Source organism: Solenopsis invicta, chromosome 16 (genome assembly GCF_016802725.1).
Source record: "Solenopsis invicta isolate M01_SB chromosome 16, UNIL_Sinv_3.0, whole genome shotgun sequence".
NCBI lineage: Eukaryota > Metazoa > Arthropoda > Insecta > Hymenoptera > Formicidae > Solenopsis > Solenopsis invicta.
Window position 1 is genome coordinate 5,390,470 of NC_052679.1, and position 23,636 is coordinate 5,414,105.

General features: G+C 38.3%; 1 protein-coding gene across 9 annotated transcripts in view; it reads right to left on the minus strand.

Annotated features, from left to right (window-relative positions):
• Positions 1 to 23,347, minus strand: part of LOC105197085 (steroid hormone receptor ERR2) — a 29,339-nt gene extending 5,992 nt beyond the window's left edge. For 2 of the 9 annotated variants that reach the window (XR_005576625.1, XM_039459161.1), the window contains exons 1-7: positions 22,577 to 23,182; positions 2,488 to 2,631; positions 1,797 to 1,910; positions 1,568 to 1,697; positions 1,136 to 1,342; positions 941 to 976; positions 340 to 507 (exon numbers count right to left, since the gene is read on the minus strand). Coding sequence is in view for 8 of the 9 variants with exons in the window: in XM_039459161.1 (XP_039315095.1) it covers positions 340 to 507; positions 941 to 976; positions 1,136 to 1,342; positions 1,568 to 1,697; positions 1,797 to 1,910; positions 2,488 to 2,631; positions 22,577 to 22,672 (895 nt within the window). In the remaining variant the exon portion in view is untranslated. The other 7 variants (XM_039459166.1, XM_039459162.1, XM_039459165.1 and 4 more) reach the window with 7 other exon arrangements.
• Between the last annotated feature and the right edge of the window lie 289 nt (positions 23,348 to 23,636).

Genomic DNA, 23,636 nt, shown 5'->3' on the forward strand with positions numbered 1-23,636 from the left:
ACTTTGCTTTGAAAATCAAAACTTGATTTTTTTTTATTTGATGACTACTTTCATTCTGACAATTTTTTCGATAATTTACACTTGAATATTAACATGACCATTGAAGAAGAAGCATCGAAACATTTCTATTTTGTTACTTTGGTTCTATGCACTGAAAAAGATCTGAACTAGGAAACATGTACGCATTCGTAAAGCTTATTGTAGCAATTTTCAAAATTATGCATTATTAACTGTGACGATTCAAATTGACATTGGTTGATCTGTTATGTTTTATTTCAATGAGGCTTACTTTATTCGTAACTAATAATTGTCAGCAATAACAGACACGTTGATAATTACCGATTATGCCAACTAATTCTCGGTCGTAGAGCTCTGATAATTGCCCGAGGACTCTCTGATCCGTCTCCGGCGTACTCGGGATATTGGACACTTGAAGTATGTCCGGTTCGCAGGCTGCCAAGGCTTCGACCATTTTGTTATCTGTAAGAACCGAGACACGGTGTGTCTCTTTATTTAAATTGCCCTAAGGCAAAGCGCTAAAATGCCACTAAATTAGTAAACGCCGATAATAAAAACCGCTATAAATGAAAATTTACAAGCATTAAGGGAACAATTGGAATATCGTGTAACTCCGTGTGAGAGCGACGGACTCGTAAGTGACAGGTCGCAAGTTTTTCGAATCCACATATCTCGTATATGCGGATTTTTAAATTCGTAATTTTTAACAGGAATCACAAAAGAATTCTTTAGATCTTGGTGACGTATAGTATAGAGATTGATTTTTGTAATTCCATCTGCTCCCATTACTACTAATATTACTACACTACTAAAAAAAACAATGAGATATGATAAATAAAATATAAAACCGAAATAAAACTAAAAGGTTATTAAAGCAACCATATAATATACAGAAATACACGATGTGATGATTTCAGCTTACTTATCGTTTCGGTAGAACCTGCCGACGCTATGTTAGCTTGAAACATTAAATAATGGAAAATAAAGTTAACGATGTAAATGGTCTTTTAAAAGAGGGAATTTTTTATCTCTAACGGATATTTTTCTTCGTTATATGATAAAATCGACATGAGATACGATATGCGATGCAAAGTTGTATTAGTATAAGGCAAAGTACCCTCTAGAGTAGCATTCTTGACCGGCGTGTAAGGATCCGTGGATCTTCTGTATTTCTGTCGACCACCTCGAACGCGATCCAATCTCACGCCTTCCTTCAACATTCCCTGCCGCAAACATTTTTGAAATCTACACGCCTGGCACGCCTTGCGTCTTCGTTTGTTTATCTCGCACTCGCCATTCGCCGGACAAGTGTACTCGATGTTTCCTGTAAAATTACTGGCTATTTTATCGTAATATAGACCCGCCTCCTGTCCCAGATAGCACCAACTGATTTTCAAATCTATAATTACAAACGCCACGTGCGCTCAAATATACCATGTGTGTGTCCGTATTCAAATATCGTACGATCGAAAATGCACATTAACGTAGTCCTTGGTGCTATCTGAACGAATTATTGCGGCTTGTTACCGAAATCGATAAGCTCGCTTACCTTGTATAGTTCTCTTGAAGAAAGCCTTGCATGCCTCGCACGAGGCAACCCCGTAATGGAAACCGCTCGCAACGTCACCGCAGACAAGGCAAAGTCTCCTGGGTATCATATCTTCTTCCTTAACGCCGTCCTGCAAAAACGACAACAATTCTTCACACAGCAGTTCAAATATAAATCATCCCTAATATAAACTCATCGCCTACGGAGAAATTGGGACGCGATCACGCACCTCTGGAGTTCCCAACGGCTGCGTCGTCGAGGAACAATGATGCATCTCTGGACTCTCGGGACTACCGTTGCTACCGCCGTAATCCGTCCCGATGTCTAATTTCGTACATATCGACTGAAACAATTATGATTAAAGTAATAATTAATACAACAATAGTATAAAAAATAATTAACACGATGCAATGTGAAGAAATACGATAGGTGGATATGCGTGAAGAGATATACGAAAAAAATATAATATATGAAGAAAAAGGCATGAAGAAATGTGTGCGAAGAAATATGACTGAAGTAACAATGAGTGCAATACAATTTGGAGAAATACGATAAAAGGAGATGTACGTAAAGAAATATACGAAAAACTGTAATTGAAGTAATAATTAGCACGGTGCAATATATAATTAACAGAATGATAACTATAATAAAAGGCTAAATGCTGAGATTTTTCAAAGAATTGCCACTTTTTGCAACATTCCTATTACGACAAAAAAAAAGGACGCATATTGATCGCCAAGATTACTAACTCTGATTAATTCATATCAGGGATATAATCTTAATAAAAAAAAAAAAAAAGAATTCTTGAAAGTCATAAAGCATAAATGTGAAAATTATCACTATACAGTTAATATTAGTGTGATAATGGCGGGACGCCCTACGATCGTTAGAAGGAGTCAGAGAAATTCCCTGAACAATACCTCCTGATGCTGAAGAGTCGTGGTTGGCGAACACACTTGATAATTTTGCGTGGGTGTTGTTGGGTTATCGATTTCCTGCTTGATGTTGGGCATCGTCCTGTTATTCCCGATCATGCTTTCCGTGGCATCAGACATCATACAGACCTGTCGAGGTGCGAGAAGGAGAAACGTACAGTCTATCTGCCAGCACATCGCTATCCGCGATCGCGACAATCCTTAGCGCGAGAATATACGAGAGATCACCCGCCGCCGCCTTCTCTCTGCAGTCGGAGCTGCACTTCTTTTTTGCGCCCGCTATATTTAAGCACGGCCAACGCCTTGAGCATTTTTAGAATTGACTTCAGAGAATTCACGGTACCGCCATCCGGCAATCGCGCTGTCCTCTCTCTTAATCCTCGCGGGGACCACCCTCGCGGATCCTGTGCGTGCTCGAGAGTACACGCAAATCGGATTCGCAAAAACTGAGAACCACCATCATTACGAATACGCTTGTAAACACCATTGAGCGCGGCATACGATTACTCAAGGCATACACGGCATACTGCTGACTCGGCAGTAACTCTAGTCGCTGTTTAAGACGTCGATGAAACTTCGAACTTTCAAACATAAATTGATTTCCTTGCATCACCGAGAACATTTAATCCCTGATCAATTTCTGTGTATCCCAGTCTTTTGAATCCATAACAGAAGTAAATCCAATGGTTAGTCCTGATCATTGGGTCAGGAAAATTTTCAATCACGAATGACCAAAAATATTAATGCGCACGAAATTAATTAAACTATTAAATATGACAAGTGACGGAGTATTCGAATTTAAAACGGCTAACAGCACGTAGAAATCGATGAGGGAATTCTTTTCAGTGCAAAAACGTTGAGAATACATTTTTCAGGTGGAGTTTATAGCATATACTATATGTAAAAAAAAATAATCTCGTGACCCCTAACAGTTGATGTAACAAAATGACGCTATTCGACGACGTTGGATACGAGATAACTGCGCCCTAGATTAGGGCGTTCGAACAAAGTAACGGTGAAAGGATTGCGTAAGTCCCCTTTCTCTCCTTCCTCCCCATCCTGCTCGGCATCATGTGTCGTGTGCCAGCAGAAAGCGAGACTCGCAGCAAGACGGGGAGGAGAGAGAGAGAGAGAGAGAGAGAGAGAGAGAGAGAGAGAGAGAGGAAGGCGGCAGCATCTTAGTAGTCGACCTTGAACTTGATTTCTTTTCAGATGCGAACTCTCACGCTTCTCCATTCGACAAACCCGATCTATCTAAATATCGGATTCGCATTCGATTGTGCACGAATCATTACAAGACTCAACTGGGACTTTTCCCGAGATTGCGTTTTGCATACGCAAAAATAAAAAGGTCAACGATGATTTGTCGATTTGCGTTCCCATTGATTCAATCGCGAGCGATCGCCGAAGCAAACCTTGGGAACCAAACGGTGCGAATTGTTTGGTACCACACATGTCCGTTTAATACTCTTTTATTTTTTTCTTCTTCTACGAACGGAGGCTTGCTCTCCCCCAATCGCAACATCAATATAGCAAGACCGATGATCTCGGAGCCAGCTCCCTTCGGCACGTCGCGGGTATAAATCTAAAAGAGGGTCGGCAGAGACGGCTAAAGCAAGCTTATTTAGCGGGGAACGTCGATGCAACCGGTCCTACATTTGTTCCAATATATTCTAGCGGGACAGGTTGCACACACAGGGGAAAGGGTTGCGTAAGTAGCCTCCTCCCTCTGCGTTTGAGCCACGTTCGATTGAGAGCTCGAAAGGCGGACATGAGAAAGACAAGAGGCAGGAAGGGGGGAAGAAGAGAGAGAGAGAGAGAGGAGAGAGAAAGAAAAAGATGTGCCTCGCCGGCCTTGAACTTGACTTTTCTGCGAGAGAGCGAGAAGCTGCCGCGTTCGCGAAGGCCGCGGAGCCACGCCATCGCAATTTTAGACGCCGAGCGTCGGCGGAAACGGCCGACAACGACGGCCTTGGGCCTCTCAATCTCGTTTTATCTCGTTTTATCTCCTCCTCTGTCCTACCTTCCTGCCTATACGTCCGTGACTCCCCGTTCTGCTGCGCGCCGACGCGGCGCGACACGATCCCGACGCTATTACCGGACAACTTAGCACCCCACTTTCAGAATATATATTAGTATAAATTGTAGAGATTCTTCCTCAAAAAGAGAAATCGTACACTACACTGCATTAATTCGCGTAACCCTTCGCGAAAAAAAATGCTAGTACGCTGTAGTACACAGTAGAGTGTCACTACTGACATGCAACAGTATCACTACTGAACCAATAGTGCTACTTATAGTGCTGCTAGTAGTATTCAACAGAGCGGTGGGGCCACGCGAATTAATGCACTGTACGTCCGGACTGAACACGTTGAAAAAAAGAGCCAATTACAGCGAATAAACAAAAAAAAAAAAAAAAAATTAGATCCGAAGCAACGGGGCATCAATATCACCCTAATCGAACACCTTCCTGAGAAATTCTTAATTCGAGCTTGATTGATATAAAAAAATTGTATCAATTTTCGTCTGATAGAAACTTTGGGAGCTGACACCGACGATCTTTAGATTTTCACACACGATTTCTTCGTACCTCCCGATAGCCATCTTCCAGATAAAAAGTATTCGTCAATTAACTAAAAATTCGTTTGCTTTATTGAAACCTCTGGTTACGTACACTGAGCTTTCGAAAATTTTAATAAACATTAAATTTATTTGAATACTTGCAACGAAACATTTAAATGTAAATAAATATTTATTTAGTGCGAGAATCACTAATGTAATTTAACTATCATTTTATTATTGAACAAGTATTTATATACCGTAAGTAAATATTTCATTACAGGTATTCAAGTAAATATTTATTAAAATTTACTAATTTTTTTAGCGTACTTGACTCTAATGAATAGCTATTTTTATACTAACTTCCGACACAAAGTGTACTAGAATTTTACTAGAAATTATTATATTCTCTAGCTGGGAGATATCTCACAGATAAAGTTATCTAGAGGTGAAGAAAGTGGACATTAATCTTACGAGCAACTCCGCGGGTTACAATCGAAATTCTGAGAATGAAGTCGCGGAAACGATAATACGCATGAGAAAACAGACAAGACGCGGGCAAGACGGCGAAGATGAAATTTCGCCCGCGAGGAGGCGTCGTTAATTTCAATATCCAGCACGGTCGATCGAAAAGTGAAGATTAATTGCGAACTGAGGAAGCGTGTGCGTGATCGCAGAGAGTAAATAAAAGATTTTCATTAAGTCCCTCCCCCGCTCGAAATTGGATTGCATCAACGCCAGAGACATAAAAGTTTCTTATGCGGATCTTTTTGCAGATATAAAAAATCTCCTTCTCTCTCGCTGTCGAGATGAGCTGTCAGTTTCTTCGCGTGTCATCGCCGGCGTTGCTACAATAAACAATTAACCTCCTCGAAGTTATCGCAAAGAGGAAAAAAACTAATCGAGACGGTCTCGTTGATTTTGAAAGACCAGAGGCTCTTCACTGAGAGAGGAAAAATGACTGAAAGTTTTAATAAATATTTGTTTAAATAATTGCAATGGAATATTTACTAAATGTAAATAAATATTTATTTAGTACAAGAACCACTAATTTAATTTAACTGTCTTTTTTTTTAATACAGTAAGTATTGATGCATCAAATAAGTATTGCAACTCCAAGGTTTCCTGAACGCTCCTTACGCTCCTTGAGTTGCACTCATCTCGATCGCCGAGAGACAGGAAAGACGATTGATAACATGCACCGATACAGAAGCGAATCGGACAATACATCGATGTAATGTACGATCGGACGGAATAAGCGCGCGCGCGCGATATCGCCTGCGTTGCACAAATTAAGATACGCCGCGATTAACATCGGTCAATAAACAGCTTCGTATCTGTTGCCAGGTGCGATATCGGCCGATATACTGCACAATTCGCATAACAGTCGCATAATACCCGATTTCCTCCTGATCGCGGGCGCGCTGAATCGAAATCTACGAGGGAATCGTTCGCGCGGAATTGCATAATGAGCGCGTCTGACATAACGCAGCTCGGACAATTTTCAGGAACAACGAGAAGCTCCCATCCCGTGTATGGTATAGCTACAACGCACGCCGCCGTTAATGGTAAACAATTTTCGGAAACAAGGAGAAGCTCGCGCACGAGCAGGCTCTTATCCGTTATTAGATCTTCCGCTTCACGAAAACGGCCGTCGCACGCAAAGTCCAGAGGTGCCCCGTCGTCGATCTCTCTTTATTCGAACAAAATCTTCGTTAGCGAGAGAAAATAATCCGAGGAAAAAAAAAAGGATGCTCTTTCGCGCCTACGATCGGACTGATTCTTATTTTTACCGTGTTGCTATTCGCTGCGGCATTTGAAATCTACGAACGTGTCGATACTGCCGCACAGGTTGCAACAAGTCGACGGACGTTATCTGTGAATTATTATTATAATTGTCCGCTTGCGCGCGAGCGGCCGTGGAATATCGGCGAGTGTTTGTACGTAGGTGGTTACGGAATTAGAATGCGAAAAGAGCAGATCGATTCCTCGAGGATGAAGACCCTGGGTCGCGGTCAAGGCCAGGGCCTTGGGGGGGAACTACGCTCCGATTTCTCATCGATCTTATCTAATAAAAATAGCGCGATAACGCGACCGTGTAATATCGCAGTATTAAAACAGCAGCAAGAATAACCCCGAGCCGGGCCGCGGTATATTCGACGGGGATATCGACTTTCGTCGCCGTTGAATCATTCAGGCCTTTAGATCTTCGGGCGTCTTTGAAAGATGTTCTAAGAGAGTTTAACGTTTCGTTATCTTTCATTTTTCTTAGATTACAGCTTCACTCGCGATATTCGTGAAGGAAGAAAACGAGCAAATGCAATAAGCTTCATTGGATGCAACGCCTTTATAATAAAATACATTAAGGATGTTTTGGCTATACAGTGCAAGCTAAGAGTTATCGCAATTTAAAAACTGAAGACTTCTATAGCGCCGGTATTCATAGTCAATTCTTATTTTTAGATCATCTTAAGTAATGTCTTAAGATGCTAATATAACTCTCTGATTGATTGATGGCATTTTAAAATGGTACTTAAGATGGTCTTAAATATAAAAATCGACTATGAATATCGACCCAAGTTTATTCTTTTTTTTTCCTAATCAACAACGAAAAATTTCGATCTACGAATGCCCGAATTTTGATCTTGAAATTAGCATCAAGGAGAAAACAACAAAAAATTTGATTTATAATGACTTTTGCAGCGAAAATTATTATATTTTGCTGCTGTTTTAATATAAATATTTGTGCAAAAATTCATTTAGTTATATTAATATAACTAAATGAATTTTTGCACAAATATTTATTAAAGTTTTATTAGTGTATGTAAAAATTTTGATTCAATGTTACTTCCCCATCCAATTTGCAGAGAGAAAAATTATTAAATTTTAATAAACATTTGTTCGAATGCTTAGAATAAAAAGATTTATTAAATGTAAATAAATATTTATGTACCGTGAGTAAATATTTCATTGCAAGTATTCAAATAAATTTTCTTTTCAGTGTATAAATGAGTATAATATAATATTAGTTTATATAAATATAATATTAGTATAAATATTACAAAATGCGACTGTATGTAAGAGTCAAGAGTAAATAAAAAATTAAATAACTTTTAAATCAATAAGTGAATTGCACTCAAATTTTACACGGATACTCAAACGTAACACTAGAATATTTTATGAAGTTTTTATGTTTTCGGTAACGTTTTGAGATATGACCCATAACATCCTTAAAAAATTATGCTAATGTAATTTACGATGTACACTCGGAGAGCACGATTTTGCTGAATCTAAAAAAATTTATCTAAATACAAATGTGAAAATGATTTTGTTAGACTATCGAAATAATTATAGGATGCCCAAGCACAATGAGAAATGTTGGAAAAAATGTTTTGACATTCTAGCGAACAATTTGAGCGTCCTAAATAATTATTTTAAGAGTCCATTAAAATTATTTTTAGATCTATAATATATTCAGCTAAATTTCTTTCCGCGCGTGGAGGCAGAAAATGAGCAATATCGTAAAGCTTACAAGAGCTTGGGCTCCATTTTAACCTTGCCTCGCTATTACTGGAAAAATTACTAGAAAACTTATTAAGGAAATGATTTCGATCGTTTCACATATAAGGCTTTATTCTCGTCTTCATCTTACGGTTGTTAATTATTAAGGCTGATATTATCGATTGCAGCGAGGCCTTTTTTTATACGCCATGGAGTTTGAGGAGGGAGACCTCGAAGAACTCGTCGACATAAAGATGATGATCAATGGGGTTCAGGTAAAGTCGAAACTGCGGCAAACGGATCAGCCAGGAGATGGGTCTTGCCGATCAACGAGCAGCGGTATGGCTCGATGCCGAGTTGTATCGCTTGGTGGGGAAAGATAATAATCGCTCTTCGGAGCGAGATGCACGGAGGGGAGTCAAGTTTAAGGCCACGAGACGTCGATGACGTCATCTCGGAGGGAAAGAGAAAGAAAGAGATGCAAATCCTAACCTTGGACAATGCGCGAAACAATATCGGTAGGTACGTTCCCGATTTTGAGCCACTCGACTAGATCTCGAACCAGAGTGCAAGAATACTGCATGAGTTAAAAAATAATTACGTTACTACGAATCGATAAAAAAAAAAGACATTCTTATATCGTGGTAAGCTGGTAACCGGACGCTGTTACGCAAAAATAAAAAAATCAAAGTTTCAGACGCTGGGTGTGTCGTGCATCTATTAGTATATAATTCTTTTTTTTTCAATTTTACGAATCGATTTATTTCTCCGTTCACCAGCATCATCTACGTTAAATGTTTGAAAAAACTCAACGATCATTCGTTCCGCACGAGTTTGCATTTTTACGGATGGAAGAAAAGAGTTTCACGTGTAGAGAAACACAATGTTAAAACGAGTAAGATTAAACGCCACGTAAGAGACGTCCGCATTAATCGGGATGACTCTATTAAGAAGATGAATCAAATTAACTTTTTTCATAACTTTTGATAAAACACTATGCGACGCGTGTATACGTCCGTTATTTTTTTGTCGCCCACTTTCTCTCGCCCACGCGACTTCGCCTGCAGTTACTGCAGAAATCACGCTTGGCTCGTATTTTATTTCCATCTAAATGCGCGCGGGGGTATTTCCTTTCTTCCGTCTCTTTTAATAAGGAGCCTTTTGTCCTCCTCTCGTTATTAATCCCCAGCGAGATACAGAGATCCTTCGTACGAGATCGCGAGTATATCTCTTTCCGCGTATCTCTTTCGGGCGTGCGTACGCGCCCGAGTGCATCGGCGCGCCGGCGATCGCGCGGTGCACGTGTATCACGTAACGACGACCTTCGCATTGCTACTCTATCACTACCACGTTCCGCTTCCTAGCCGCGAGTTACTTGTTTATGCGCAACTAGCGGCGTGTCGTAACGCCTTTTTCAATAATCCATCAAGAATTTGCGCGAGCGTTCCGACGAAGCTAATCCGCTTGCCGCTTAATTAATTATATTGTTCCTCCAAGCTATTGTCTTATCGATATAGGTGGATAGAATCAATCGTCGGGCAAAGTCGAAAATTAAATTACATAAATTCAAGAATACTTTCTACGAATCGAAATGGTCTCACCTCATTTTGATTTCAATATCTTCTCAGGGTTGGATGGTACCTAATTAAAAAGTTAATCATTTTAACTTATTTTAACTCAATTTTAAATTATTTAATTTTTATTTAATTATTTGTTGAAACATTTAAAATTTGACTTATTAACTTTTTCCTAAGTTAAAAATTTATCTATTTAAAACAAAAATTCGTAAAAGAAAAAAGTATTCCCATGTAAAAGACAATATTTCTTTGTTATGTCATGTAAACTCAATTTACAAAATATTGAATTTATTTGATGATCCATGTTATAACTGCTTTGAATCCAACTTTTAATAATGCTTTTCAAAATTAATTTTTAATCAAAGCTAATTTAATCTTAACGAAACATTTAACTACAATTATTTGTTTTTTGTTCATGTAACTTTTAACGTAATTAAATTAATTTTATAAGTCATTAACTTAAACTTAATTTACTTGAAAATATATTAACTTATTTAATCTTGTATTTTCTCCATTAAACTAGACTTTTTTCAACCTTTGTTTAAAAATAAAAGATCTAATCAGTAGTTTTTTTTTAGTTTTTTATTTGCAATAGAATTCAATAAAAAGAAATGATAATCCTTCATTGATTTAACATTCCTCTTTTGTTAATTGTAATTTTTATATAATAAAATATAACTTCCCACAATATGCTTGAGATTTCATAAATATATACTCAGAATTTTATTAACTAATAAATGTAGACAGCCAATTTTGACGCGATATCTTCGAACCGTAAAAATTACGCAAATAACTCGAAACACTCACGCAGCGCTAATAAAATATGTACATAATATTGTCAGTATAAATGTATATATATTTTCGTTATCATGCCAGCTGATCCCGCAGGCACATGACTTCAAGATGCGATAAGACAATTTATAAATTTTATATTACGGCCGGTATGCGCCGGTCGATTTTCACGAAGCCGGAAAAATTCGAAGCTCCGAAAATACCCGTTGACGCAACTAGCGATGAATATTTTTCTTCTATCAGGCGCCTCGACCGCGCGGCGCTCCCGCTCTTATTTGACGATTTTATTTTTATTCCAGAGTCGATGTAATTTGCTCACTATTTGAATGAGCCGGCGTTTAAGAGACCACAAACCGTCGCGTAATTATTAGATTGTACAAGGTGTCCCGCGACTTTACGAAAAATTGGAAAAGCCATTACTTCCTGATATCAGATTAGTTAGTCCCGATCGATTTACAAATAAATTACAAAGGGAGTGGCAAGAGTCACTTTCATTAACCGCTCGGCGCCGTCGTCTCAGTCACGTGCTCGCGTATTCCAAGTACACGGACACCATGGCCAGCACGAATTTCTCGTTAACCCGCTGCAATAAATTTGGATAAGGGGCGGCGCGATATTCCTTGTGAAATCGTTATCGCTGAAAGTTTGTTGGGACCGGCGAAGAGTTCAAGTATGCGCACTGAAAGATTAAGGCTCCGTAACACGCGCGCGGCCAGCGCATCGAAATGCTGTTGAACAATTATCCGCGATAACGTAAGCGTGATATACCGCCGTGTAACGTCTCACGCACGTGGAATTGCGTAAGGACGTCGCGATCACGTCGGGAGCGTGAGACTGCGTGCACGAGCACATTCCCCGTTCACGGTTACGCGTCCGTCCGAGAGAAACCGTGCCGAGAGTCGCTCTCGAAAGTCGTGCATCCGCTATAGAGAAGCACTGTAATCGGATAGTAATAGCAGAAAGTCGCTGACGCTCTTTTCAGGCACGACTACTCTTCACACGTTGATAACTACCAGTTGATTACGGAAGCAAAGCAGCTTTATGACGACCACACACACACACGCACACACGCGCGCGAATACGCTCTCGAGGATTATTGATTTGCACAGAGTTCTGTTTTAATCCGGAAAAGGTCTAAAGAGTTGAAGACTTGTACTTTTGTATTCTGCTCAGCAACGCACGTGCGAACCACAATTGACTCTATTAAATACGTCATCTACATCGTGCGATCCCGCGAAAATCTTTAATTTGCTGGATGTATATATATTGACGCTTCTTTCGCAAATAATCTTTCATGTGCGACAGCCATTGGCTAATTAAACAAATTGATTTATAGATTTTTACATAAAGGACGTTCTCTGTGACTCAATCATTTTAAATATATCTATTGTTCTAAAATAAATCTAATTCATATTCTTTTTTTTTTTTCTTTTACACAGTGCAAATTATTGAAACATCAAAATTTGTTGCTTTCGAACGAATGACTTATAGAATTAAATTTTTTATTTACAGGATTTTTAACGTTTCTTTAAAATAATTGTATACAGAAGGTACACAATGAAATTTGTGATATTATCCAATTTTTCAAATAAATAAATGTAGTCGAAATAATTTTTTAAAGAGCAAAAGCAGCTAAAAATATTTTTTTGCAGCCTCGTAATAGTTCTCGCATCAGATACCTTCGAGAATTTTTTTCAAACAGGTTACCAAACTCAACTACGTTACGTGAACATTACGTGGGCATTACAAATAGACGCACAATGCAAAAACCTGTTTATCAGTAGCCGCGGGCACATTATTTATTTCTGAAATAAATCCGTCATGTTTCTGTTAAAAACAAACAGTTGACAGATTCTCGATTTCACTGCTCACAACTTTATTACTCAAGGTTTCCAAAGTCGAACGTAGTATTGACAACTTTGCATAGAGAGTGTCGGTAGCAGATAAGATTTCATTTTAGCAAACATGAAATTCAAATGAGAGAATAATTGAGAAGCGATAAAAGTTTCTACTTTCTTGTACTCGCTGATTGACCCAAAAGCCGTCGGCATATTTTCATATACACGCGAGGAAAGATCTTATCCAGAGCTACCCCAAAATTACATGGCCAAAGGGTCTCGGAACGCGCAGTGTACGTAGAGAAATGAAGCTGGAGGAAAGTACCCCGAGTGTGTGCGTGTGTCGTCAACAACTGTAAATCTCGACTCACGTAAGCAACGCAATTGATCTAGATGACATCGGGCATTCTTTTGCACCATCTCTTTTTATCGTCCGAAAAGACGCCGCGTACCGTCGGCGGTTTTTTTATCGTGCAGCACACGTGATTATTGCATCTATTGCGATGCACGCGGCACAAATGTGGGAGATGTACTTCTCGTCGAAGAAAGACAAAGCGGAGCCGAAAACGCGCGCGTTCGTTCGTTAACACATTACCATGTGTTTAGAATTTTTAATAGCAACTTTATATTTAAAAAATTGTACGCCGTTAACTGAATTCGACTCTTACGTTACAATTTTGAATAATTATTTTATAAATGAAAGTCTAATGTCTGTTTCACAAATGTAGATTAACTTTGATCTCGTTTTAATTTAACTTGCTTTTCTAATTTTTAGAACCAGAAACAAATAAAGAATGAATTAGTTCCGGACTCTTAAAATTTAAACACAATTAATAATTGGAAAATAGGTTAATGAGAGTCAGCGCGGGTAAAAGTGCGCAATCACAAGTATTAATATTAAATCATTTATTTATTTCTAAATTACAATTGCGCAATTGTAATTTAGAAATGAATAAATGATTTAATATTAATACTTGTGATTGCGCACTTTTGTTCGCGTTGACTCTCATTAGCCTATTTTCCAATTATTAATTGTGAAAAAAATAAAGAGCAAATTAAAGAGATCAAAGAGGTCACACGAGGGATAAGAAGATTTCCCAGCGAATTTTCAATTTTAAATTATTTTGCCTCAAATTCAGACACGAACCAAAAAAAAATGAAAAACGTTTCGGATCAAACAATTGTGAAATTGTATTCTGGAACGTTGGAAGTGTACTTTTTAGAATCCGCACCCTTTCAAAAACCCTTTCGAAAGTTATCAGGCACCCTCGTGTCTACGAAAGTAGTGAAAAACAACGAAGGATTAATCTACATTGAAGGAAAAACGGACATTAGCGATTAAAAATTAATCCTCTTTCAGGATATTATTCTCCCATTCACTATAGGCTTTCCGATTTGGAATGGATATTTTCTCCGATCGTTAGTTAATCGACGATTATACCGCGTTCGTTGTTAAACGCAGCTCTACTCGCTGCGACCGATTCCGCGCGAGGCGAGCGAACAAAGAACCGAAAAAGCGAGAAGGAGCGAGGAAGGGGATGAGGAAAAAAAATAAAAAAAAAAGGGACAACCGCTTGCTCAGCGAAGAAAGCTCCTCGAGGCACAATATCGCGCATTCGTGCGAGCACGCACGATCATAACAAACAATTTTTTTTCCCCCGATGTTTTCGGGGGGACCGCTCGCGCAAAGCACTTCAATTACGTGCGTGTCCCCGGTCTCCGCGGCTAGATTTCGAGCTTTCCTCGCGCGCACCTGTGCCCTGGACATCTACTCCGATCATTCAATTTTCCCCGAAAGTCGGCCACGAGTGGACCAGCTCTCCGTTATCGGAGGATTCCCTCGAGAGGATTCCGAGGACAGGCTGGCGAGAGAGAAGGAGAAATTTGTCGCGAGACGCGGAATGAATTATCTAACAGCTCGACACGTTGTGTAACGCAACGACTGGCTCGTCGTGAGACAGGCTTAGGTAATACACGTTCGTACCTATAGCGAAGCAACAATATTAATGCAAAGAAAGAACGTTCATCAATCCTCGCGTACGCTCCAGTGCGCGAGGCTCTCCGCGCGTCGAATTTGCGTCGTTTTTAAACGGAACGAGGAAAATCGTAAAAAAAAAAAAAAAAAAGATCGCACGGTCGAGATTGGAAAAATTATTATAAATTGACGCGCGCTCGAGTGTGTCGATAATTGCCGACTTTACAAAATCCATTGTGAGATAGCGAGCCTCGATCGCACGACCGTCGACCTTGCTCCGCAAATGTAATAAGGAGTAACGAAGTTCCTCCTACTTTTTTCCTCCTTAATCGTCACCGTTACAGCCGCTCTCGCTCGAGAGAGCTCGATGGGGCTTCGAAGGTATACATAAGACTGCGACGCAACGTGCACGTCACGTAAACAAAGCCACGAGATTTCTCGCGCAGGAAGATCATCGCGAGGGGAAAAAAAAAAGAAAGAAAGAGAGAAGAGTCGATTGGTGCCGTAATAACGCGTATACGGCACTTACCACGTCGTACATCCACGCGTCCATGGCCTCGTCCTCGTCCCACGCGGCACCACGAAAAATGCACGCACAGACTCCGATTTCTCACGCGTGCACCTCTTCTCCGGCCGTCAGCCGGGACTGGCGCGCGAGATCGCGACGCTCGGCACCGCCGCCGCTCCTCGTCCGCTCCGAATCGGCCCGTCGCGTCGCGTCGCGGCGCAAGCGAGCGCGCCGCCCGCGCGATACAAAATACCGCACTGTACGCTGCGCGCCCCGACGACGACGACGACGACGACGACGACGAAGAGGAGGAGAAGGAGGAGCAGGACGACGACGACGACGACGATCACGACGTTCACGGCAAAGCGCGCCGTACGCGACTGAAGGCGCTAAACACAACGGGCGGCGTGCGGCGTTTTAAGTGAATCCGCCGCGCCGGCGATGCACGGAGGTGGACCGGCGGCGCGACGCGGCGGGAGGACGAAGGCCCCGGGGACGGGACGGCCGCGCAGCTGCGCCGCGTTACACGTCGTCGATGCGACGCACTTACGTCAGGCCCGATCTGGAATTTTCACACAGAATCTCCCAACGAGAAAGAGGAGGAGAAGCGAAAGGCCGAAATTTTGAACGCGAGCCGACATCCCGAACAGTTGCGAGACTCCGTAATAAAATACTGGGAAAAAAAGTTGCGATTCTAAAATCGGTATCGAGGAAACAATAGAGTTGTAGAAATATGATAAACTTTCGAAATACAACTTCGTAATTATCCTTGATTTTTTTTTATTATTATTATTAATCGACTACTGCCGACCGAAGATTAGCGAAAAGACGAAAAGTTTATGCTTGTTTCAACGAGGTCGAATCGATTGTTACCTTAGATCTCGGTATAATTTGATACTGCGGTATAATTTAATAACAACTTTTTCATAAAGTTTCTTATTAACTGAAAAAAAAACTTGTACGTCCACGTGGAAGAATAAGTACTTGCGAATCGCATCGCACGGTGGTGAGAAGAGAGGGCGGAAAGTGTTATACATTTTTATCGCTGGCTGTTACTTTCTTACACTGTTCCCATTTAAAACACATGTAATTAGATACCAGATAAAGATACGTTATAGAAAATTCTGATATACAAAATAGCTATGCATGTCACATCCAGAGAATGTTACGTCATGCTCTCTGTAGCAATATCTAATAATATTTTTATACTAATAAAGCACTGACTTTGTTTACGTAATGCCCATGTGTTTACAATTGATGGATGTGGTGTACACATTGTACAATATTATCATATTGTTACGATAAAATGATACAAGTTATGGAATTCAATGTATTTTTAAGTTAGACGTTTACATTACATTAAATTCTGCTGTCGATTTGTAACAGGGTTGAGTAAGTTAATATTCTTTTTTAATTAAATTAAAGCTGTAGTTGCCTTATAACATTAATTAAAGTTTACATAAACAAAAAACTAATTCAATTGAAAGTTACATTTAAATTAAATTAAAAGTTAATTTTGAAAAGCACTCGTACTAAATTTAAAAGGTCATAATTTTTTTAGATTAAAATTAAATTATTCAAAATAATTATAATATGGATTATTAAAAAAAAGACTTTATTTATAGATTAAGTTTATAAAATAACAAAAACCTACTTATTAGTTATGTAAAAATGTATTTTTTCTTTAAAAATTTTTTTTACACACGACGATAAATTTTCAACTTGGAAACAAAGTTAATGTGTTTTAAAAATAACCAGTCAAGGTTAAAAATTAAATCATTTAAAATTAACTATGATAAAAGTTATTAATTAATTTTTTAATTAGTTATTGCCCAAACCTGGACGTACAAATAACATTGTCATTTTATGTAACATCAGAAAAGTTTTTAAATGTTCAAGTTCCTTCACTTATTTCGCTGTTTCATACATTAATTTTTATTGTTTCTTGTAATGTTTGCACAATAATGTTACGCTACATTATGTAAACGATGGCTCTTAATCTGAAATAACATCTATCGTTGCACCGTGTAGTTGCACCGTATTAGGCAACACCGAGGTATTTTCATCTTATCGTATTTATTGATAAGATGAAACGCGGCTGTCTTGAATTAAAACACAGATGTTACAGTTTTTCGCAAACGTCGCGTGCAATATCATTTTGGATAAAATCATGGTCACGGACAATCGGTCATTAACATTACAGCCCTCGTATCACCTTGATATGGCTCGCGCTTTATCGTGCCATACTCGAAGCGGCCTTTCGTATCTCTGTATTCGTTGATTTATATCCTCTCTCTTTCTCTCTCACCTTTGCATCAAGCTCCACCCTTTCCGCGAAGCGAGGAGGTAGCAGACATTCGTAAAATATTTTCCTAGACTCTAGATAAATATATTTAAAAAAATGTTCACGATAAAGTTATAGGTATATACAATATTATTACAGATAAATTTATTTCCGTGTGTATGTGTGTGATTACGATTACAATTTTTATATCAATGTTGATATCTATTAAAAGTTATCATTTCTACATATCTATACTCATTTGTAAAATTGTGTCAACAGAATTTGTTGATTTAACAATTAAAAAAATAAATAAATCGTCGATCTAAAATAAATAATGTCCTTAGTATTTCGAGAGCCATTTTCTACATCCATGTTTATAAACATTTTTCCTCTTATTTTGTTCAATTTGATTAAAATTCGCGCATCGTAATCTCTCTAGAATCTATGTTCCAAATAGCCGAACCCTCGTGTCGAAATTTACGTACGTACGGATTGAATTTTCCCTCGCGGCAACAACGGGTAGATCGATCGAGCGAAACACTCCCATCGTCACCGTCACGTCGCGTCGCGTCGCGCTCGTAGAATCACCCGGAGAAATGGCTCGATCCTGCAAAACGAGTGCGGTGGCCTCGACTTGATACGTTACTGGCGTATCAGACGCGCCAATGTGTGTATATCGCGACGGTGATAGGTGAGTGGGTGGCGGGGGCGGTGAAGGCGACGGCGGCCGCGACGGGAGTCGCGGAACGCGGGGTGGTGGGGGGAGGGGGTGGAGACGTCGGTGGCCTTGAACTTGACTGCCGTCGCTTTTTGCGCACAGCCGCTGCGTCGCCCGCCCAAAACAGCCCACCGGCGTAGACGCGTCGGACCTCGTGCGTCTACCCAACGACGATGACGACGACGTCGTCGCGCCGTCACGAGGGATCTTTCGCAGACATATTTATTCCTCGAATTAAAGTAAGAGTATAAGACCACATGTTTAACGATCCATTCAGCAAGATCTAAGACTGTAAGCCCCGTCTATAAATTTCCCCCGGTAATCAATTAAATTGCAACGTTAGCGTAAATTCAACGCGTCCTCAAAATTTTGAGATGTCAATCGAAACATGTTTTAATATTTACCAAAAAATTATCTACTTTCTCATAGTTTTCATTGTATCTTTCCGCTCGTTGGCTTACTCAGCGTTTGCATTTCAATTAATTAAAACCTGTTCGCTCTTCCCATATTTGCTTATCTAATTTTAAACGGCATAATCGTATTTCGACAACTTGGCTTTCGATTTTAGTAGTTTTATTACAATTCCTTTCTTTTTCTGCGATTTATATCTAATCCGCGTGTTCGTCGGTTAAATTAAAAATTATATTTGGTACGCAGTAGCGAGATTCGAGTTGATCGATACGGGTACAGGTCAATGTACTCACGGTAACTTTTCACAATATCTCGTTAACTCTTAACTTATCTAGAGGAGTCTAGCGAACTTTCTCCGTTAAAAGAATCTTAATAACTCTTCAATTAAATTGGTCACTAAAACTATTTTAATATAAAATATATACTAGGCACTTTGTAATGAGAAACAAATCCTGAACTACATTTTTTCTTCTAATGCTTAATGAAGAGATATCATGTATACTGTAAAATATAAGCGTAAATTCAAGTATTGTATATCTTCGATTATCTTACACTCGGAGAAAAAATTATAGTGATGATAACTAGACAGCTGATACAAGTTTTATAAATAGAAAGCACCTAGTTAATATAGTTATTCTTCTAATATAGTTATTACAACCATTTTTTATTAATTTTTTTAATCAATAACATAGTTGCAATAACTATAACATAGTTCACTTAACTATATAATTCTATTTATAAAAGTTGTATAGTTATCACCACTATAATTTTTTCTCTGAGTGTACTCCACTACTTTTATGCTTCTCTACTTTAATACTTTTATATTTTTTAATACTTTTATATGTGAAAGTGCAATATAAGTAAAAACTTTTGTACGCAGAATAACGGGAATAATCGATTTATATAAAAAAATTATATGATACTATTCTAGGAAAGGTGAAATTGCACAAAATGAGGTCATCGATTCTTTCTATTATTCTCCATGCAATAGCGCTAAGATAAAATTAAAAGAGAATGAATACTGACTGACATAGGCTCTTTAAAGTTTTACTGGCTCAGAATAACGATGCATCGCATCGTATTCTCGTTATTATATATCTGTTCATGGAAAGCACAAGTAAAAATTATATTTTCATAAAGCACTTTTCAAACTTAATAATATCTCATCTAAGAAAGTGCATAATATTATACAACACAGTTGACAAAATTCATACAATATAACAAATAATTATATACATAAAATAAATTTTTCAACATCTTTTACGCTTAAAATGAGAAAATAATTTTGAAATTTATTTTTAATCTTTTTTTTTAACGATTTCATACAATTTTTAAAGAAATTTCATACAAATTTATTATTTATATCTCAACCGTTTATTTAATCTAAAAATGTAGTAGATCATTCTTCATTTATTTTATATCTAACCTTTAATAAAAATGTTTATAAAATATTTAACATATATTGTTGAACAGAATTCTTTTTTTTTAAACAGTCTGCAATAGAATCTAAATCTTAAAAACTATTTGCTAACAATCATTAAACTACACACAGAAAAATCAATTCTACTGCCAAGAAATGTGGTTATTCAATTTTTTACTAGTACAGTTATCTTTAACAAAGAATACATTCTTAGTAATTATTTTAAAATATACTCGTCACAAATTAGAAACAAATTCATTATCATGTACTAAAAAAAAAGAATTTTATAAAATTGTATTGAAGAAAAGTCAGACTAATAAGCAAATCGAATTTTTTAACTCAACTTAATATTTTGGAAGTATTATATTGCTAAGATTCAGAATATATTTTGAATAAATTTGATGCTTATGATAAACCTATAATAAATTTGCTGATATATGAACTTATGTGGAAATATTTTAAATAAGTATATTTATTGCAATTGCTTCAAATGTATATTTTTCCGTGTATACACAGAAGTTTAAACAAATATTATTTGTTTCAAGTAAATATATTTTAAGACTATATAACTTAAATAAATTAAAAATTGAGTAATCATTTTTCTTTGCACGAGAATGACAGTTTTCTGTGGGTATCTATGTTTATACTGCACTGAAAAAAGAGATTAATAATAATAATCTAGCTTCGGTGAAATAATTTCAATTAAATATATGATTTATATAATAAAATATTTAGTAATATTTAGTAATCATGTTAATAGTAATCAAATATCATAATAATCAATCGATTATTAAAATCAGTTACCGACTAAATATTACTAAACATTTGGTTGTATTAATATGAAGATTTAATTGAAACTGTCACCAAAGCTTAATAACCATCATCTAAATTTTATTATTATTACCAGACTTTTTTTCAGTGTGTTGAGAAAGAAGATTAAATTCTATCAAACAAAGTACAATATAAGATCAAGAGATCGTCAGATCGTCGGTGTTCGCGACAGAAATTTATTATACCCGGAGGAAGAATTCCTTGAAATCGCGAAACGATCGGATGAGATGAATGACATCGGGACAGGGAGCGGTCCGCGTTCTCAAAAATTCACCGACGAAACGGGGATAGCAACCGAGTCACTGCCAGTGGGCATCGGGCGAGTTGTTCAATGTACACGATGCGACGTTAGGGTTGAGATAGGTAGACCTCGCGCGTGGCGGATCGATATAGCACTCTCGCTTTCTCACATTCCCGATGTACGAGCGATGACGCGCGCACGTGCCCGCGTGTCTGAAATCGTCCGGGGACCGGCATAATTTCGGCGAGTTCAATTTCCGATGGACACGCGCGAAGAAGTGGAAGGGCGGTCGGTTGTAGCAATGTGGTTTACTCTGCGTTGTCGCTACTCTGCTACTACTCGGATCTACGATCGAACGAAGCGCTTGTTTAAAACGCTCACTCAGAAAAATGTTTTGCTGGTGTAGGCAGTTTTCTAGGTGTACAACAAAAATTTATCGTTATTTTTTGTATTTGCTAAAATATTGTTTGTCACATATAGAATTTATAGCATAACATTTTAGCAGTACCTTTTAGAGAAATTAGGTTTTATGTATTTATACAGTTAAATTTTGTAACAAGTATGATTGGCCTTAACATGAATAGGCGTCACAGAAAAATGTTTCTTCTTTTCAAAAACAGTACGAATGTAAATTACGTCTTGTTAATTAGATTGGTTAGGTGTCAAACATATGCGATATCACAATATTTGCTAATCATCTATCTACCTTAATTCTGTTAATTTTTTTACTTTCAACACCGTTTCTTTGAGTGTTGCGAAATTTCGAAAAATAAAAGCATTTTTACCAAGGTTGGTATGATTTTTCTACATTTAATATGTAATCCAGTATAATGGAAATAGAAACGTTAAAAGTTGTAAACATTGAAATATGTTGAAGTTGAACGTTATCTTACTAAAGTTAATTCTCTTTTCTTTTCACATTTATACAATTTCGATATTCACTATTTTTTTCTCTAAGTGTAACATTTCGCTCATGAACTGTATAAAAAAATATACTTGTATAAGTATTGAAATTATTAAAAAACAAGATAGTATAATACAGAAGAAAAAAGTAATCAATAAGTCATAAAATTGTTAATACACGTCTAACTTTCGTAGTGATAAAATAAAAATATATAGTATTACAAATTTTTTTAAAATACAATGTTTTCATTATTTCTAATAAAATCTGAGTCTTCTATAATGTATTATTGTTTGCATTGTATACATGTAATATAGATTATTTATATTTTTATAAATAATACCCAATCCTGCTTGAAAAGTTATACTCTCTCGACGCAGATGCAGACAGAGAGCTGTGCGGAGAGCAAGAAGTATCGTTTCTCAGAACGGATTATAAAATATGCTATGCAGAAATTGCAGAAATTAAATAAACGCTTTGTTATTGCATATTGAGCCGTCGGTAACAAAGACACATACCCGGATGTCTCGGTCGATACTGGGATTGGATCCGCGACGTTTCGCGGGTACCAGCTGATGCATATGCCAACGCGGGTCTCTGATGCACTTGCACATGCAGCAACCTATGACGACGTAATCGTTTCGTAACGTATCGTCGCTATGAAAAACTCGTCGACGTGCGCCGGACGGAGTGCCGTCTTCGACGTATCGAGCGGCTGCGAGACCAAACGCGGTTCTCGGTGAAACGACGTCGAGACGAGGACAAAACGGGACAAATTTTATCGCGATTCGCGGGGTCCGATTCGCAAAGCAAAACGGAGCAGAGCACGCATCGCGGACTTGATCGAGCGCGTGACGAACGGCTGACACCGGAGCAAAGGGGGATCAAGGTCGTCTCTCGTGCATATACGGTCGCGGCGAACAATTCCGCGGCGCGGCAAGGAAGGGATGAAATCGGGCGACGATCGTGGAAGGAAAAAAAAACGGCGTACGCGATGCGCGAAGCAGGACTCGCAACAAAGATGGTGGACGTAGATTTGGCAAAATCGTCCGAGACTGGCGGTCGCGGCGAAAATGACGGCCGGAACGACGCGGCCCGCGTTGCGGGACACGCGCTTAGCTTGCTGCGTTTACTCACCGGCTAAGAGACTCATCAGCTCGACCGCGATCTCATCGCGAACCGCTCATGGACCCTCGTGCACGACAAAAATGTTGGAGTAATGGCTGATTTTATGGCCCACCAGCGGAGGAAAGCTCCGGGGAAGCTTCGCGAGGGCAGCAGCAGCATCGGACGCGTGGCGACCTCGAACGTAAATAACGCGAATCATCAGACCCATAAAAAAAATCAACTCTGTCGATAACTCCAAAAAATTCCATTTTCTGTCTTTTACGAGAATGCAATGTAAACGTGAAAAAACTATTATTCTATCTCGCGTTCTGCTTATCAGTTTCATTACACATTAAAGTAGTTGTATCATTTATAATTTAAACGCTTTTTTTAAATTTTATATATATTTTTTTTAGAAATTGTTTCTTAAAAATATGAAACACTGAAATACAGCAAAAATTGGAATATTTG